This window comes from Delphinus delphis, chromosome 8 (assembly GCF_949987515.2).
Source record: "Delphinus delphis chromosome 8, mDelDel1.2, whole genome shotgun sequence".
In the NCBI taxonomy this organism is placed as follows: Eukaryota; Metazoa; Chordata; class Mammalia; order Artiodactyla; family Delphinidae; genus Delphinus; species Delphinus delphis.
In genome coordinates, this window is record NC_082690.1 from 41002583 (window position 1) to 41022576 (window position 19994).

A 19994-nucleotide genomic window follows, 5' to 3' on the forward strand; every position below is an offset into this window, starting at 1 on the left:
GGGAGCTAATGTGATTTGTAAATATCAGCAAAAATGGACATATTAAAGTACTAGTGAGTGACAGCAGTTTAGAGTGCTGCTTTCCTGAGAAGTATCGCATTTTCCCCTGCAGTAAAATGGAACCAGCCATTCATTTAATAAAGCTGAATTGGGGCATCCATCATGTGTCCAATCCTGTGCAAAGGATTAGCTCATCAATAACCCTTCTTCCAGGCTTCCCTGGTGGCGCAGTGGTTGGGAATCCGCCTGCCGATGCAGGGGATACGGGTTCGTGCCCCGGTCCGAGAGGGTCCCACATGCCGCGGAGCGGCTGGGCCCGTGAGCCATGGCCTCTGAGGCTGCATGTCCGGAGCCTGTGCTCCGCAACAGGAGAGGCCACAACAGTGAGAGGCCCGCGTACCGCAAAAAATAAAAAAATAACCCTTCTTCCTCGGTGCTACTGGATACATGGGTTGAACATCCATTTATTCATTAAATAAATAAATCTTTACTGAGCTTTTGAGACTTGAAAGGAGTTACTACCATATTTATCTCTTATAGGACATATTTAAGTCTTAATAATTTCATTGACTGTCACCTCTTTCTGACTAGACTGTGAGCTATTTGAGGACAGGTGAGATTTGGGCAAGATTCAGTTTCTGTTAACTGACCAAATGTACCCACAGGACTGACTCAAATGACACGGTTGCCATGAGCTGCTTCTCTCTGACCGTTAACTATACTCATGGGGGCTGCTTGTCACCCTAGTCAGACCCAGGAGAGGGAACTGGACTCACCACGTTTCCATCACTCCAAAGGAACTACTGTTTGCCTTCCAGATGACTCAGAAGTCTCAAGGCCCTGGCCTGGCATCAGACCCCAGGTTAGCCCAGGGTAGTATCCTCTCTGTGAGCACAGCCTGGCATCTGCCCAACCAACATGTAAGCTCTCTGGTCCCTCTGCGGCTCACGAGGCTCAGGGGCCATTAGAGCTGGCTGGGGCCTCTGATAGTAATGAGGGATGCTCTCAGCACAACTCAGCGCTGCTTCCTGGGCATCAGCCCACCAGGAGCAGAGACAGATCTTGCTGGCAAATGAGCTTCCCTCCAGGGCTGGGACAATCCAAGGCAGCCCACTGGATGGGTGGTGTGGGAAAGATTTTGCTTCTCTTTTTCCCTTTGTCTCCTCCCTTCCTCCATCTCCCATCTCCATCCTCCCTTCCCTTCCTTGTCTCGCTTCACTTTCTTTTTTTGTCCCCTCCCCTCATGCACACTTCTTCTTACTCTCTTTCCTTATCACTTTTCCTGCTGTCCCATTGTCCCCCTCCTCCTTTATCTGGTGCCTACCTCCTTTCCTTTGCTCTTCATTTTTCTCACCTTTGTCTAATCCCATCTCTCTGCCACCTTGCCTCTTTCTGTCTTTTGTATACGTCTGCCTCTGTCTCTCTTTCCCTGTTTTCCTCTTTCTCCACTCCCTCTATATTTCTAACCCTCTCGCCCTCAATCTTGCAACCACTACAGAGGCACGAAAGCATGGTTTAGGGCACAAGAAAAGTCCAATTCTAATAGGACACAGAACACATAGAGGGGGTAAGCAGAAGAGCCTGGGATGGTATTTGAAATTATCTATGAGACAACCTTGAAACCAGGTTAAAGAGGGTTTTCTCCTTCCAAAATAAAACACAATATCATTTCGCACGCACAAGACTGGATAAAAATTTGACTTGACCAGTTGTTGGCAAGGATGTACAAACAATGGAACTTTCATACGCTGCTGGTGGAAATAAAATGTAAAATGGTGCAACCACCTTGGAAAACTATCTTTTTCTTTTCTCATAAAGTGCAAGAATGTACATCTGCTCTATGACCCAGCCATTGCACCCTTTGGTATAAACCCAAGAGAAGTGAAAAACTATGATCACATAAAGACAAAACATAATCATAGCAAACTGATTCACAGTAGCCAAAATCTGGAAAATACCCAAATGTCCATCAATAAGAAAGTGGATAAATAATCATGGTACATTCATACAATGGAATACTACTCAGCAATAAAAAGGAACAAACACGTAACATAATGACAAATCTCTAAAACGTTATGTTGAGTGAAAGAAGCCAAACACAAAAGAATATAATTCCATTTATATGAAATTAAAAAATAGACAAATTGCTCCAGTTGATTTTGATTGCAACTTTGTGAGACTCTGAAGGAGAGGGCAGAGGTTTTTTTCATGTCATTAAAACTAACTTACTGTGATAAAAATGAGGAGGGTGGTGGCGTAGTACTGACAAGAGGGCAAGGGCAGAAGGGAGATTAACTGGAGAAGGAACCTTCTCAGATAATGGAAATGTTCTCTCATTTTGGATGACATTTATACAAGTGTATACAGTTATCAAAATTTATTGAACTGGACACTTAATATTCTATTGTACGTAAACTATGTTCGTTTTTAAAATCACCCATAATTACATAATCCACAAAAAAATACTGCTATATTTTCTTTTTTTTCTATTCATATACAAATATATTTTCATAACGGAGGTTAAATGATATATACATCATTTTAACATCATTTTGTGCATTTTCCCACATCTTTAAAATTTGTTGAAAAGCATCCCTTTTAATGAATATAATAGATCATCCTAGAGAGGTACCATAATTTGTGCCACCAGTTCCCTATTATTGGACAGGTATGTTGTTTCCATTTTTTCACTACTCTTAATGGCAATGTCATCACAAACATAAACGGAAATGTGTAGGTACTGAAGACTTTTTTACATTAAATTAGTGGTTTAAGAGCAGACCAGTTAAGTTTGACTCTCAGTTCCACCATTTACTAGTTGTGGGACCCAGGCAGGTTACTTAACCTTTCTCTGCTTCAATTTCCTCACTGGAAATGATGGAGATGTTAATAGTAATTTACCTCTAGGGTTGTGGTGAGGTTTAATGGGGTAATAAATATAAAGCACTTAGACACGTGCCTTGCATTTAGTAAGTCCTCGAGAGGTATTAGCTATCGTATACAGTATTAGGAGGAAAGAAATACAAGTGGGCTTAGAACGACTGATGTTGCAAACAAGTTAAAAAACATTATTGTTGTTGGAGGACTGGGGGAGACTGGAGAGAGTTTTTAGATTACCCCCAAAGTCTATATTTGGGTTGGCAGAGTGTAGACTAGGGATGGCATAGCCCACATTTGCCACATCCCTTGACCTTGGCAGATGTTACTATTCAACTACCACACCGCTCCCATGGAGCCCAGATATAGCCTCATAATCACTTTCATCACTCTAGATTCACGACTCTTTAATCAAGCTGAGATAAGGGGTGGGCTTCTTTACATCCTTGTTCTAGAGCAATGGTTCTCAACCCTGGTACATATTGGAATCACCTGGGTGGTGGGGTGGGCAGACTTCCAAAATAGCCCCCAGTGATCCCCACCTCCTGCTAGGCAGGCACGTCCTTGTGTACTTCTCCCCTTTTTGAGTGCCGGATGGACCCAGTGGCTTGTTTCTAATGAATAGAACATGGCAAAAGTAAGATGTAAGCTATTATATATAGAGTGGATAAACAACAAGGTCCTACTGTATAGCACAGGAAACTATAATCAATATCCTATGATAAACCATAATGGAAAAGGGTATTTAAAAAAAGAATTTGTATATATGTATAACTGAATCATTTTGCTGTACAGCAGAAATTAACACAACATTGTAAATCAACTATATTTCAATAAAAAAAGAATAGGGCAGGGCTTCCCTGGTGGCGCAGTGGTTGAGAGTCCGCCAGCCAATACAGGGGACGCGGGTTCGTGCCCCGGTCCGGGAAGATCCCACATGCCGCGGAGCGGCTGGGCCCGAGAGCCATGGCCGCTAAGCCTGCGCGTCCGGAGCCTGTGCTCCGCAATGGGAGAGGCCACAGCAGTGAGAGGCCCGCGTACCGCAAAAAAAAACCAAAAAAAAATCGTACAAACTTCTCATCATAAGACAAGTAAGTGCTAGAGATGAAACGTACAACATCATTAATATAATTAACTGCTTTATGTTATGTATGAAAGTTGTTAAGAGAGGAAATCCTAAGAGTTCTCATCACAAGGAAAAAATATTTTTTTCTTTAATTTTATATCTATATGAAATGATGGATGTTCACTAAACTTATTATGGTAATCATTTCATGGATGTATATTAGTCAAATCATTATGCTGTACACTTTAAACTTATACTGTGCTGTATGTCAATTATATGTCAATAAAACTGGAAGAAAGGAAAAAAAAGAAAATAGCTGTTCCCTCCCTGAGGCTTGGCACTGGCTCCTGGCTGATCATTTAACATTGACTGGTTTCCTGTGGTTCTTTGTGAATTGCTTACGATGCTAACCTGGATACCCTCAGGATCAGACCCCACTCTCAGGCCAGCTCCCAGATTGCCTTAAAAGGGCCTAGAGAGTCTCCTTCTGGGCCAAATTATGAACAAAAATTCACAATCAATGTACTGGAAAAATATGTAATCAAACTGATCTACTTAACAAACTTATTATCCTTCCCAGTACTTAAATCATGTCTCAATACAAGAAACGAAAATGTCAAGAGGATGAAAATAATGCAGTGTATCACAGTCTACAAAATTCTATTGAATTCTACCTGCTGTAATTTTGCACATATGGTCCTGAAATGATAGGTAAATGGTGGGATGTTTGGCATCTTGCTCTGTGACTTTATACCTAAGGAAGAAGGAAACGAATATTTACTGTGAAGGTATTATGTGTCAGGTACTGTGCTGGGCAATTCACATGTTATCTGGTTTACTAGCCTAGAGAAGCAGAGTAACAGCGATGGGGAGAACAGTCTCATAAGCTAAACAGCTGGGTACAAGTGAAGCTCTGCTCTTACTAACTCCTGCCTCCATTTTCTTATCTGTGAAATGGTCAGAATGATAATAATAGTACTTTCCTCATGGGGTAGATGAACTGATTAACGAATTACATGAATTACTACTCATAAGACACTTAGGACAGCACTGACTTTCCATGTTTAATAATCTACCTTTAGGGCTTCCCTGGTGGTGCAGGGGTTAAGAATCCGCCTGCCAATGCAGGGTACACGGGTTTGAGCCCTGGTCCGGGAAGATCCCACAGGCCGCAGAGCAACTAAGCCCATGCGTCACAACTACTGAGCCTGCGCTCTAGAGCCCGCGAGCCACCACTACTGAAGCCTGCCCACCTAGAGCCCGTGCTTTGCAACAAGAGAAGCCACCGCAATAAGAAGTTCGTGCACTGCAACGAAGAGTAGCCCCCGCTCGCCACAACTAGAGAAAGCCCGCGCTCAGCAAGGAAGACCCAACGCTGCCAAAAATAAATAAATTAAATAAATTTATTTGAAAAAATAATAATAAATCTACTTTTATGTTCACAGCATACTTGTGAGATAGTATGACAATGCTCAATTTACAGATGAAGTAACTGAAATTCAGAGATGTGAGGCAATTTGCTCAAGGTCACAAAGTTAATAGTGCAGGAGGTATTTGAACTCAGGAATGCTCCAAGTACAGCCCAACATTAAATTCCTGGCATTATTCAATCCTGAGCTCCCATGATGTGTCAGGCACTGCAGGGAAAGCGATGAACTAGAAGATGAGGTCCTGTTTGTTTTAGGGAAAAGAGGGGAGCCCAAAACAACCAAACAGATGAAGAAAATTTCAGACAGTGACAATGCAATGAAGACAATGAAACAGACTGACGTCAATAGGCAAAAACGGAAAATGACCCAAATGTTCATCAACAGGAGAATGAACACACAAATGGCAGTAACGTATCCATACAATGGAATAGCAGGGAATGAAATTCTGATACACGTAACAACGTGGATGAATCTCAAAATCATTATGCTGGGCGAAAAAAAGCACATGCAAAATACTACATGCCGTATGAGTCTATTTACATCATTCTAGAGAATGCAAATGAATCTATATTGACAAAAAACAATCCAGTGGCTGCCTAGGGCTGAGGGCAGAGAGAAGGATGGGCTGACTGCCCAGAGGAAACTTCTGGAGTGAAGGAAATACTCTGTTTCCTGATGGTGGTGGCTGTTTCATGGGTGTATACATATAACGAAAGCCATCAAACTGCACATTTTAAATGGATACAGTTTCCTGCACATTAATTAAGCCCCAGTCAAGTTGATTTTAAAACATGGAATAGTGACTGTGCAGGTTGGTAGGGCAGGGCTACTTTAGGTCTCTCGAACAGAATGAAATTTGTGCTGAGAATGTAATGATGTTCAAGCGGTAAGAGATCTAGTCCAAGGGCACCCAAATATTCTCAACCCACGGCAAGCCCAGGGCAGGGGGCATCTGGTCCCTGATGCAATGAGGAGGTGCAGTGTCTAAAAAGAACTTAAAAATAAGAGTAAGGCCCACTTAAGAAATTTCATTACCACCATCCACCGGCAATTGTAAACAATGTCAGTGACAGAATACTCTTCCCTGCTCAAGCAGACCACTCCTACAACCAGTGTTTTCAGAAATGGTCCATGGGATCAGAAAATTCTGTGTGGCACAGAGTTAACCTTAATTGTTTTTGAGTACAGTGGTAAACCGTGATTTTAAAATATGTCTCATAAGGCTTTCCTGGTGGCGCAGTGGTTAAGAATCCACCTGCCAATGCAAGGGACACGGGTTCGGGCCCTGATCTGGGAAGATCCCACACGCCGCCGAGCAACTAAGGTCGTGCGCCACGACTACTGAGCCTGCGCGCTAGAGCCCGGGAGCCATAACTACGGAGCCCGCGTGCCACAACTACTGAAGGCCGCGCGCCTAGAGCCTGTGCTCCGCAACAAGAGAAGCCACCGCAATGAGAAGCCCGCGCACCGCAACGAAGAGTAGCCCCCGCTCACCGCAACTAGAGAAAGCCCACGCTAGAGAAAGCCCGCGCGCAGCAACGAAGACCCAAAGCAGCCAAAAATAAATAAATAAAATTAATTAATTAATTTTAAAAAATATGTCTCATAAGCTTTTATCGTACCTATTACAATTTCCTTCACAGTGCCCTGCCTTTGCGACTTTTTCATTGACTTTTATTGAAATTAGACTTGAATAGCTCAATTCCCATCTTGTACATGGGATACCCAGCCCATCTGGGTCCCTAATGGTCATGTCAGATCCTGCTGGCCAACCTGCTCACAAATGCCAGCGAATTCAGGAAAACTGTTATTTGTTTTTCTAATTTTTATTTTAGTTTTGTTGCGTTTGACTGAAAATCTCCTGCAGACCATATTCTGGGATCAAGCACCTGGCATCTGCTCCAAACCATGCATTCAGTGCCTAACTCCTCATTTTTACCAATGAAGAAACGGAGACCCAGAGATATTAAATCATTTCCATAATGGAACAGCTGAGACCAGGATTCAGGTTAGACTTTTGCCATCCACCACACTGCCCCCACTGCATATTTACTGAACACCTTCTACATGCCGGGCGCTGTGCAGGAAGAGACAGCCCATAGAAGATCTGAAAGAAATGGTCTCTGCCCTTTAGAAGTGTAGTCTTAGCGTCCAAGACTAAAAAGGCATGAATCCACCAGGGAAATGTATTCAATTGCTGCGCACCTATTATACAAGACACTGAGCTGGACGCTGTGATAATAACTGACGTGGATCAGGGGTTCCCGTGCAACCATCCCACTTCACACCTGTGTCTTATTTGACCCTCCCAGCAGCATTACTAAGTAGTAATATCAGAATCCCACTTTTCAGAGAAAAAACTGCTGTAAAGGAATGTTAAGTAGCTTGCCTAAGGTCACACAGCTAGGAGTGGAAGCGCTGGGCTTTTCCTGGGTCTGTCAGACTCCAGAGCCAGAGCTCTTATCCAATGTTCTGCCCAGAATCACTATTATCATGCAGAAGGGATATTAAGAGAATAGCACCTGCACTTACCCTTAAGGTAACCGTAGGCTAGTAGGGGATAAGGCTTGCCTGCTTCATCACCACAACTCCTGCTCACAGAGGCTACACCCAGGCTGCGCGGTACAGGCAGTTTGGACCAGCCAAGTCCAAGGTAGAAAGAGAATTGCCATTTTGGATCTCCCCCTTAGCAGGCTTGGCCTCCATATGGTCCCAGAGTGACATGGGGAACACACACCAGCTCAGCTTAAGAGACTTAGGGCACTGTATGGCATCATAAAAGCCTGGCTCAAAGGAACCAATTTTAACAAAGATTTGTTTAGGTCTTTCATACTGTAACATTCAACACAATCCCCTCCCACTTCAACCACCTGTCTGGCACCCTAATACCATACACACACACATAATAAACTACAAGCATATTTTCAAGAGAGACAAAAAAAAAAGCCCAAGAACTTACAGGTTATCTAAATGTGGTCATCAATTTTGCTAAACTGAACACCAAGATATACGGTCTCACTGGAAGAGCATATTTAAAATCAGGGCTGTCCTTGAACATGAGAATTATCTGGGGATATATATGGCTGTCATAAAGCTAGATCGCTATAAACACACATCATTTTCTTCTTCTGGAAGTGAAGAATGGCTCCTAAGGTTTTGAGAAAATAAACACCGGTGGATGTTTTTTTTTTAACCAAGTGGTTGATTGCTCAGAATAGGTACCAAATATCTGAGGGCGAAAGTTTATGTCAAAGACTTCAAAGGAGAAGCCTACATTTCATACTAAGTATGAATCTTGAATTATACCCTTATAGCAAAAACAAGCATCCTCAGTATCAGTATACAGACCCCTCAAATCTTAGTCCCAACATGCTTTTCTAGTTTTTCTCCCTATTCCTCCCTCTCTGCCTCAACCAGACTACTGCCATGCCTGGGATCTTGTAGGCACTTAACTAAAAGTTGTAGGAAGAAAAGAAGGAAGGAAGGGAAGGGAAGGGAAGGAGGGAGGAAGGTAGGAGAGAATGAACAAATGAAATAGTAAATATAATCAGGGCTTAAATGAACTCATGCTATCTCCCTCCTCCCCTCTATGAAATCCTACTCTATATAAAGGCTCCCATAAACTCAGATCAAAGTATCATTTGAATATGACACAAGAAGCTTCTAACTAGCCCAGAGCAGTGTTTTTCCATTGTGGCAGCACATTAGAATTATCCAGTGAGCTTTCAAAAAACAATAATGCCAGGGCCCCACCCCAGAAAATATGATTTAGTTGAACTGGAGTGAGGCCCAGGCCGCGGTGCTTTTTTTCTAATGTGCAGACAGGGTTGAGCATTTCTGATACAGCCCAACCCCCTCAGAGATCCAGAGAGTTGATGTTACTTCTCCAAGGCCAGAGAGCTGGTGGGTGACAGAGGCAGGACAGGAACTCAGAGCATCACTGAGTCACTTTAGCCTTTATCAGCTCTTGATCTCATGAAATTCTTCCTGCTCTCTTACATCTCTCAGACTACAGTTTTTCTAATTCATGTGCCAGGTGCCAGGTACATGGCAGTGAGCAAAACAGCCAGTTTGCTCTCATCTCGGCCTCAGCAGGAAGAGCCCATATACCTGGAGGCCTTTCTCAATCTGGATCATGCTGTCTACTTTGTGAGTTTCTTGGTACCAGGAGCCATGAGTTAGTTATTCATCTTTGGAGCTGCAGGGCCTAGCATGTAGCCTGGTACGGGGTCAGATGTTATGACAGTTTGATGAATAAATAAATGAATGCAAGTGATTCCTGAATCTCCTTACATGGAATAAAAAAAAAAAAAAGAAAACTGTCAAGAAGACCCCTTGTATGCGTCAGGACTTTCTCAATTTTATGTCAGAGAAATCCAACTTTTTAATTTTTTGAGGCAAAAGAGGGTATTTATTTGCTCATAACTGGCAAAGGCTAGTGTGCAGAATCCCAGACCTCAATCCGTGTCATGAGGGCTCTATCTCTCTTCTCCGCTCCCAGCTTAGTTTGTACCATCTTGGCTTCATGCTTAATTCAGGGCCTTTCCAATATTCCCAGTATTCCCAGGTTCATATCCTCTCATTTTAGCAATCCCAACAATGACCACATATCATTCCCAGGGAAGACTCTCAGGGCCCTGTCCAACCATCCCTGAACCAAACACTTTGGCTGGTGAAAAGTGTTCTCTGATTGGTCGGCCTGGCTCACAAGCTCACCCAGGGGCGGTCGGCAGGGTACCACTACTGTCAACCTCACCAAGAACACATGAAATTGGCAAGGAGTCCCCCTTAGGAACCAGAAGAAGGAGACAGGAAAATGTGCCGGACTGCCATGGTCTTCTATCTTTCCATCTTTCTGCTCCATCATCCTACTTGGCATGATGGCTTTCGTCCTCATCCATGTAACTTCATGGATACAAGATAGGTGCCACAGACCTAAACGTTATGATGTCTTCAAGGCAGGAAGAAAGGGAGAGGGGCAGCCCTAGCCTTATCTGTCACTTTTATCAAGAAAGCAGGGACTTTTCTGGTGGCACAATGGTTAAGAATCCACCTACCAATGCAGGGGACATGGGTTCGAGCCCTGGTCTGGGAAGATCCCACATGCCACGGAGCAACTAAGCCCGTGCACCACAACTACTGAGCCTGTGCTCTAGAGCCCGCGAGCCACAACTACTGAGCCCACGTGCCACAACTACTGAAGCCCGTGCACCTAGAGCCCATGCTCCTCAATAAGAGAAGCCACTGCAATGAGAAGCCTGCCCACTGCAACGAGTAGCCCCCGTTTGCCACAACTAGAGAAAGCCCGCGTGCAGCAACGAAGACCCAATGCAGCCAAAAATAAAAATAATTTAATTAATTAATTAATTAAAATAAAAGAAAGCAAAAACTTTCCCAGAAACACCCCAAGAAGACTTCCCTTAACATCACTGGCCAGCACTGGACAACTCTGCTACCCCCAGCTGCAAAGAAGGCTAGAAAATCTAGTTTTAACAAACTGGAGTTGAATTTCATGACTAGCTGGGATCAATACTAATTTCTCCTCCACCCTGTACTCTCCCTCCCCAGGGTTAATTACTCTTGCCCTGAGTCCCCATAGCATACCGGGCCTCCCTTATCAAAGAGACATATGCACTGTACAGCAATTGCTTGTTTTTCCAGCCCTACCCCTCGCTAGGATTTTTAAAGACTTCTATCTTATTCATAGGTGTATCCCCAACCTTTAGCACAGTGCCCAGCTTCAATCCACCAATATTTTATGACTGTCTACCACGTGTCAGGCCCTGTGCAGATAAGTAGGCTCTCAGTGAACACATCTTGTATGCATGGATGAATGGAGGTGTGGATGGGGGGTGGGTAGATAGTGGATGGAAGAATGGTGGATGGTAGATGGATAGATGGGTGGATGGATGGTGGATGGATGTATAGATGGATGGATGGTTGGGTGGGTGGATGCATGGACGGGTGGATGGATGGTGTTTAGATGGCTGGATGGTACATGGTGGATAGCTATCATCACTGTCCAGTGGCTCCACCCCGAGCAGCCTGAGGCTCCCTTGTCCTCTTCTCACCCCTCTCACCCTAGGCTGTCATTTCACCTACCTGAAAGCCTTCTCATTTCACATGGAGCCATTAGATGGTCCCTCTTGGTCATCAGGCAACAGCTAATACCTTCCCTTCCTTCTGCCACCCAGCATCCAGCTGAATCTTGAATCAACACCAGTCAAGTGGGTGTGAACGGAAGGAGACTACTCATTTTTTGCTATTATTTACCTCTGAGTGTGTGCATTCCAACTGCTTCCTCTCTCTCTCTCTCTCTCTCCCTCCCTCCCTCCCGCCCGTCTCCTCTTCCTTCTCCACTTCTTGGGAACTGGTTCAACCAGAGTACACCAGCTCATCTGCATCTGGCCTCACAGGACAGGCAGGAGGCAGCGGCGGAGGAGGAGCGGGCGGGCGGGCGGCCAGGAGCTGCAGCGGCTGCCACGTGAGCGCACAGCCGGGGCTGCGCCGCGCCGCGCCGCCCGGGACGCCAATGCCGGGCCGGCGGCGCGCGGGGCTTGCTCATGAGGCCTCTGCCGAGCCGGAGGAGGAAGAGCCACGGCCTCTCGCTGGGAGTCTTCGCCCTCTGCTTGGCCGCTGCCCGCTGTCTGCAGAGTAAGCAAGGGCCGGACCGGGCGGGGGGCGGGGGGCGCGGGGCGAGCCACAGCTTTCCGCGGGGCTGGGTGCGGCCTGGAGCGGGGACCCGGCCCGGCGAGGATCCCCCAGACCGGCTCCCGGGTCACTCTGGGTACGCGCCCCGCCCCGGGCGTTATCAGAGCCGGAAGGCGCCCAGAAGATAACCGGCGCGGCCCGGTGGCCGCCTCCTCTGCAGTATTTTTTATTTCTTTTTCCTGGAATAACCAGACTGCAGCCCAGGCATCCGCGACCCCCAGGGCACACGGGCCCCGCCCCCTACTGCGGGGACCCTCCCCCTCTCTTTCCCGCGCCTTCCCCGGTCCCCGGCGCTGGTCCCTGGTGCTGTAGGCCTCCCCACCTCTCAGAGGAACCCCCAGCAGACTGTCTCGAAGAGGAGGGGTTGTAGAGGTTTGGGTTGGGTGTTGGGGCCAGAATCCCTCAGGCCGGCGGTGGTCCTCACTCCTCTGCCCGGAGCGGAGGGTTTGGATGGGCTGTCCCCGGAATCCCCCAGCTTGGTGAGTCTGCAGGTAACGCACAGCCCCACAGACTACTATGGACCCAAACCACAGATTTGAATGCAGTTCTGCTTTCTCATTTAATCGTGATCCTTATGACCATTCTCATTTTACAGATTAGTCATCTGAAGTGTGGAGACTGACCAGTGCAGGGCCACTGGCGGTGGGAGGGTCTATAGTAAGGGGCAGTGCTTACTAAGCACGTTTGCGCTCACTGCCCCCGGGGCTTGACAACACTTCTTTCATTGAATCCTCGGAGCAACCCTACGAAAAAAGTGCCACTCTCATCCCTGTTTCACAAGTGAGGAAACTGATGCACAGCCGTCACCAGCTAGACCGTGGTGGAGTTAGGATTTAAACCTGGGCAATCTAGCACGCTTGACCTTTACGCCTCTCTAGCTAGAGCCCAGCTGCAGATCTCAGAAACCCAAAAGGACTGGGAGGGGGGCATGTGCCTCTGGCTGTCTGTGGAGCAAGGAATAGCCAGCTTGTCCATCAGGTGGGTGGGTGTGTTTGGCCTTGCAGTGACCTTTTCTATCATTTTTCAACCCTTCAACATGTGTTTCCAGTCAGGCATTCTCATGCAACATCTGTACAGCTGTCCCAGGCATTCAAGGACCAACGATTCACCACAGTGTATACTTCATCTATTCACTCACTCATTCGTGGCACCCTCTGCTTCCAGGAAGCAGGCCACAGTCGTACTGGGGATACCATGGTTCACAGTCCTGTCCTCAGATGAGCAGAAAAGAGTGCCGGCTTGGAGCGGCGCGTCCTGAGAGGCAGGAAGTGCCAAAGTTCTGGAAGCCCTAGAGGCTCAGGGGAATGAGGCCAAGCCTCCCAAAGGGAGCTGCACCTACCCACTGACAGATGGACAGGAGCAGCCAGGGGAAGAGGCAGAGGGAACACAGCGCGTCCTAGGTAAAGAGGGAGCACATGCAAAACCAGGAGGAAGGGTCAAAGTTTTGCAGTTCTCCATTGAATAGTGACTCCTGCAAAGCTGTAAACTCCAGGAAGACAGATTCCCAGCGCTTGTCCAGTGCCAGCCAGAGTCTACCCCTTAAGGATAGTGAGTGGGTGTGCACCTGCCTGATGGGGGCCTGTGCTTCCGCGCCAGCACTGATGATGTAGAGGGGGCCTCCTCCCCGTCACCAGCTCCCTCCATTCTCTGCCTCTTCAGGCTCTGCCCAAAGCTTCCACCCAGAAAGTCAGATATTCATCATTTACACTGAAGTCTGTGTGAAAGCATGCTCCACAAACACAAACACACAAACACGCTGCATTTGAGGCCTTTTCTCTATAAACGGGACTGTTATGGACTGAATGTTTGTGTCCCCCTGAAATTCACATGTTGAAACCTCAGCCCCCAATGTGATGCTGTTTGGAGGTGGAGGCTTTGGAAGGCAGTTTGGTTTAGAGGAGGTCATGATGGTGGGGCCTCCACGATGGGGGTAGTGTCCTTATAAGAAGAGGAAGAGACACCAGAGATCCCTCTCTCTAACTCTTTCTGCCATGTGAGGACGAAGCAAGATGGCAGCTCTCTGCAAGCCAGGAAGAGAGTCCTCCAAGTCTGCCGTCACCTTGATCTTGATGTCCCAGCTTCCAGAACTATGCTGTTTAAGGCACCCAGTCTATGGTATTCTGTGATAGCAGCCCAAGCTAAGACAGAAATTGGTACCGAGAAGTAAAGTGCTGCTGTAACCAATACCCAGAAATGTGGAAGCAGCTTTGGGACTGAGTAATGGGTAGAAGCGGAAGAGTTTTGAAGTACATGCTAGAAATATGGACTCTAAGGGCCATTCTGGTCAGGTTTCAGATGGAAATGAGGAACATGTTACTGGACAACAGAGAAAAGGTGATCCTTGTTAGAAAGTGGCAAAGAACTTGGCTGAGCTGTGTTCATGTTCTAGTGTTCTGTGGAAGGTAGAGCTTGGGAGTGATGAGAAATTAGATATTTAGCTGAGGAGATATTAAGCAGTGTCAAAGGAGCAACTTGGTCCCTCCTGTCTGCTTATAGTAAAATGCAAGAAGAGAGAAATGACTTGAAGGAGGAATTCTTAAGCAAAAAGGAACTAGAACTTAAAGATGTGGAAAATTCTCAGCCTATCTGTGTTAGGAAAAAAGAGAGCGTGTTCAGAAGAGAAGACGTAGATTGCGGCCAAACACTGATAAGATTAGCCTGGGTGTGAACCACGGGCCTAATCAGCCACTCCAGCAGAAACAACTCCAGTGAAACTGAAGAGGGTGAAGACAGAATGGAATGAGGGAAGGCTGTCAGATTTGATAGACCCTACAGGGCTGACTGTATTATCGCTGTTTAGCTGTGTACACTATTTTTCAGGCTAAGAAAAGAATGACTCTGAGGACAATTCAGCCAGCATCAGAGCTGTCTCCTCGGTTTCAAAAGACGGGGGTGGGGCATTGCCTTAGTTTCAACAGGCAAGATGGAGGCCTTGCAGAGTCTCCCGGGGACATGGAAATGCCCAGCAGAGCTGCAGGGGTGAGGGTGCACCCCTGTCTCAGTGGGTCCTAAAGGCAGAGCATCGAACCAAAGAGCTAACGGCATTTACCTTGCTAGGTTTTGGGCTCACTTGGGACCCGTCACTCCTTCTGATTTCTTCTTTTTGCAGTGGGAATGTCTATCCCATGCTTGTCGCACCACTGCATTTTGGAAGTACATAACTTACCTGGTTTCACAGGTTCACAGCTGGAGAGTAATTTTCTTTTAAGATGAATCATACCCCAAGTCTCTGAAAGGAGTTAAGACTTTTGGAGCTGTTGGGATGGAATGAATGTATTTTGCATGCAAGAATTCATTGCATGAATTTTTGAGGGCCAGGGGCAGGATGTTATGGACTGAATGTTTGTGTCCCCCAGAAATTCATATGTTGAAGGCCTAACTCCCAATATAATGGTACTTGGAGGTGGGTGGGACCTTTGGGAGGCAATTAAGTTGAGATGAGGTCATGAGGGTGGGTCTTCCATGAGGGGATTAGTGTCTTTATAATAAGAGGAAGAGACCAGCGCTCCCTCTCTCTACATGTGAGGATACAGCAGGAAGGTGGCCATCTGCAAGACGGGAAGAGGGGAAGAGGGTCCTCACCGAGAACTGAGTCTGTTGGCACTTTGACCTTGGACTTTGCAGCCTCCACAGCTGTGAGAAGTAAATGTCTGTTGTTTAGGCCCCCCAGTTTTTGGTATTTTGTTATAACAGCTCAAGCTGAATAAGACAGGGACTTAAAGGCATATCCCCTCTGAAAGCTGGCAGGCCTCTCGCACCTGGCCAAGGTGGAGCACTTTTCTAGGACCCTTGTTCATTTCTTTTCTCAGCTCTCAACATGGGAAGTTATCCATCAGGCCTCCTCCTCATCAGTGCGCCCGCTCATTTGGAAGCAGATGATCCAAGACTCAAGCAGGAAAGTTTTGGGTTTTTTTGTTGTTGGTTTTTTTGTTTGTTTGTTTTTAATTGCAGTATAGTTGATTTACAATGTTGTGTTCATTTCTGCCATACAGCTAAGTGATTCATATATATATATATTCTTTTTTAAGTATTCTTTTCCATTCGGGTTTATCATAGGATATTGAGTATATTTCCCTGTGCTATACAGTAGGACCTATTGTTAAGTAGGAAAGTTTAGCTAATGGCCCGGGCCAAGTCAGCTTGCTTCCTGTGCTCCAACCCCAGCTTCTAAAAAGCAGCCCACTCCCCCAGCATGCGCACACAGCCACACATGTGCACACACACGAGTGCCCTTTAACATCCCCACCTTACCGGGGTGGAGCCAGGGATGGAGGAGCTAGCCCCACTGAGTCACTCATGGCCCAGTGCCCAGTAGCACAGAGGAGCAGCCTGGGGGCTGAGCCTCGGTCTGGGGAGGGAGTTGATAGGCCAAAGCGGCCACAGCCAGATGGAGCTATGGGTTCTGGCTTAGCTGGAGCTGCCATGGGAGGGGAGGGAGAGCCGGTGTTGGAGGTATCCCCTGGAGACCCCGGGGAGACACCGGGATCCATCATGCCAGGACAAGGCCCCACTGGTCACCTATGCGGCCGTCCACAGTTACTAAGCAGTTATGATGTATCGGGCTCTGCACTGGCCCAGGTGAAACAAATGAGGCGTGGTCTCTCTCTGCACTGTCCTCTCTGATTTATAGACAATGGTCTTGCATACCTATAAAGGTACCCACCCAAAAGAGTGGTGCTTGGGTGTGCTTTTAAAAATGCAATAAAAAAAAATGCAGTCATGCTGTGCTTGTTACTCAGCAACTTACTTTTTACAGCAATTTATTTATTTATTTATTTTTGGCCATGCCACACCGTTTGTGGGATCTTAGGTCCCTGACCAGGGATTGAACCCAGGCCTTTGTCAGCGAGAGCGCCGAGTCCTAACCGCTGGACCGCCAGAGAATTCCCTTCTTACAGCAGTTTTTGATCTCTGTCCATGTTGATAGCCTAGATCTTGCTCCTTCCTCTCAACTGCTATCCGTATGTCATTGTATCCACCTGCTGCTTCTTCCTTAGCTAGCCCCCTTCTGATGGACATGTCAGCATTCAGATTTTAGCCCTCCCTGCGGGGAGAACAGAGCCCTAATACAGGGTGCGGAGTGCAGTGCTATTGATATGCACATCGTATGGAGGATGAGGAAGGCCAGGGGCCACCTCCAGGCTGACAGGTACCCCCTGCACACACACCTCCTCCCCTTGGGGGTAGTGCTCAAAAAATGCCTGGGGGATTACACTGAAGCTATTGAGGGAGGGGCAGAATCAACCAGAAAGTCACCCAAATTTCTTCATTTCTGGTCTCCAAGGGAGTCCTGAGTATATTCTCTGCTGGTCTGGGAAGGGGCTGCAGTCAGGAGACTCTCCTTTCTCCGTTGTCCCCAGGACTTAAGGACACCTATTTATTTCATCTGCTCTAAGACTTTTTTTTTTACTTTTAATATTCCGATATATCTAAAGTCAAGATGCATGTTATAAATAAATAACTTTGCTGTAATCTCTGTCAGCCTGGACTGAAATTGAGTCCTTCCCGAATGTGTGTTGCTTCTGTCAGTCACCGTCACTGGGAAGCATCCTCCTACCTGGGGAACGGGAATGAAGAAGGTGAGGTTGAGTCTTGAAAGATGAGTAAGGGTATACAGCAGGACAGGGTGGAGAAGAGAGCTTTAGGCATACAGCAAGCGCTCAAAAACTAGGTTCAGGACTTCCCTGGTGGTGCAGTGGTTAAGAATCCGCCTGCCAATGCAGGGGACACAGGTTCGAGCCCTGGTCTGGGAGGATCCCACATGCCGTGGAGCAGCTAGGCCCGTGCGCCACAGCTACTGAGCCTGCGCTCTAGAGCCCATGAGCCACAACTGCTGAGCCCGTGTGCCACAACCACTGAAGCCCGTGCGCCTAGAGGCTGTGCTCTGCAGCAAGAGAGGCCACCGCAGTGAGAAGCCCCCGTACCGCAACCAGAGAAAGCCTGCGCGCAGCAACAAAACCCCATCCAAAAAAAAAAAAGTAAAAAAAAAACCCTAGGTTCATGCATCCTCTTGGGGCCTGGCAGGGTCTGGGTGTGCTAAGCGAAGGAAGAGGAAGTGGGGAAGTGGGAGAGTTGCCTTGGTAGGCACCTACTGGAAACTTAACTGGTCCCCCACTCAGAGACCCCACTGACACTGCACCCCCGTAGCCTGTGCTCTCAAACACTGGGCTGCCTGCACCTGGGTTTTCCCTGGAACACAGTCTCAGGGTCAGAAAGTATTTACTGACCTAGCAGAAACTGGAGTGGGAGAGAGGCATCATTGGCAAGTATGAATTTGGGCAATGATTTTCTCCCGTAACTGGTTTGCTGGGCTGGGAAGGCACCAGTCAGCCCTGTGGGCAAAGGGGAAAGGACACACTGGACTGTAAAGCGAGCACAGAACATTCCTGCTGTTTACTGTGGTCCAGGGAGCACAGTGGCCTTTCCCCTGCTGAGGCACATCCCTAGGGGCAGCTCAGGCCAGTGACATGCTAATCCCAGAGGAGCCCCGCTGCTCTGGGGCTTCCTGGGGAGTCCCCAGCTGGGAAGGGGCAGGGCCTGAGGGGCTGGTTCCAGTCCCGTGCTGGCAGTAAGCCCTGTATATGGGGTCACCTTCATTCTCTCAGAGCACAGGGCCAGGAGGGTGGGCTGTTTAGTGGTTCTCAGCCAAGGCTGCACATGAGAACCTCCTGGAGGGCTTGTAAGACCTACAGATGCCCACACCCTACCCCAGATGGTTACATCCGTCTCTTTGAGGGCAGGACCTAACACTGTTTCGTTTCAAGTTAGGCTCCTGGGATGACTCTAATGTGTGGCCAGGCAGAGAGTTCCCGGACTAGACCATTTCCATGTCCCCTCCATTCATCTTATCTTAAGGAAAGAGCTGGGCATGAACAGTGCACCTTTCTCCCATCTTCTGTTCTCAGAACACCCACCATTGTATGCAGACGAGTCTCGCTTATGCCTTATTAGTAGTTTAATCCTGACAAACCCATGATACTCTGCCACCGGGCTTAGGTCAAGAGAGAAGGCTGCTTTGCTCTGAAGTTTGGTTTGGTTCAGTAAATGGTTCCTGAGCACCTACTGTGTTGGGAGCACCATGCCAGGAGCCAGGGGTACTCAGCACGGTCCCTGCAGTGGGGGGAATCACATGACCCAGAGGGGAGGTCAGATCCTACCCAGATGATTTGAGGTCAGATGCCCAGGGAGTACTGAGAAAAGCATTTAGCTCAGCTGAGAGTTAGAAGGAGTCTTCTCAAAGAAGAAGCCTCGAAGGCAAAGTAGGAGGAAGCCAGGTGAGCCGGGAGGAGGAGGAAGGTTCTGAGCGACAGGAAATAATGAGCACAGACACCGCACCGCCACCTTCTCGCTCTTGGGGCCAGTAGTGGGTGACAATTCTTTAGTCAAGTCAGGTTTTTCAGCTCTGGTCAATTTCTTCATATTCAATCTGATAAGTTGTCTTAACAGTTAAAGGACTGGGGCTTGGGAAGGTCTTGGATCTTAAGTGCTGGAATATTTCCTCTGATAGACTCTTACACTAGTGCCAGGGGATCAGGAGGGAGATGTGGGTCCCTCGGCACCAGACGCTGGCCAGGGGACCTAACGTGAGCCTTCTCTGGTTGTTTGCCCTTCTGTCCGATTGCAGTATCCCCACCCCAGGCTCACTGTGGGACTGGAGCACATTCCTTTTGGAGGCCAATGCCCCAAAGCAGAACACCAGACCCGCTCTTCCCTCTTGCCATCAAGCAGGCCTTCTGCTTACTCTGGGATGGGAGTTCAGGAGTCCTTGAACCAGAGCTTGTTATGTCAGGTAGACTGTCGATTCAGTTTGACAGCCCCAGTTTGAATGAGCCATCCGTCATGTCACACACGGCTGGGGTGCTGGCGGTTCGCACCTAAGTGTGTGCTCGCCTGCTCCTTCTAGCGGGGGA

The 19994-nt window shown here is 47.5% G+C and overlaps 1 protein-coding gene across 1 annotated transcript in view; it reads left to right on the plus strand.

The window, feature by feature from the left end:
• Nucleotides 1–11884: 11884 nt before the first annotated feature.
• The window catches only part of VSTM5 (V-set and transmembrane domain containing 5), a 28692-nt gene continuing 20582 nt past the window's right edge, over nucleotides 11885–19994 (plus strand). Inside the window, exon 1 of the mRNA XM_060017231.1 lies at nucleotides 11885–12027. Coding sequence (XP_059873214.1) covers nucleotides 11937–12027 — 91 coding nt within the window. The 5' untranslated portion in view covers nucleotides 11885–11936. The remainder of the gene's footprint in view (nucleotides 12028–19994) is intronic.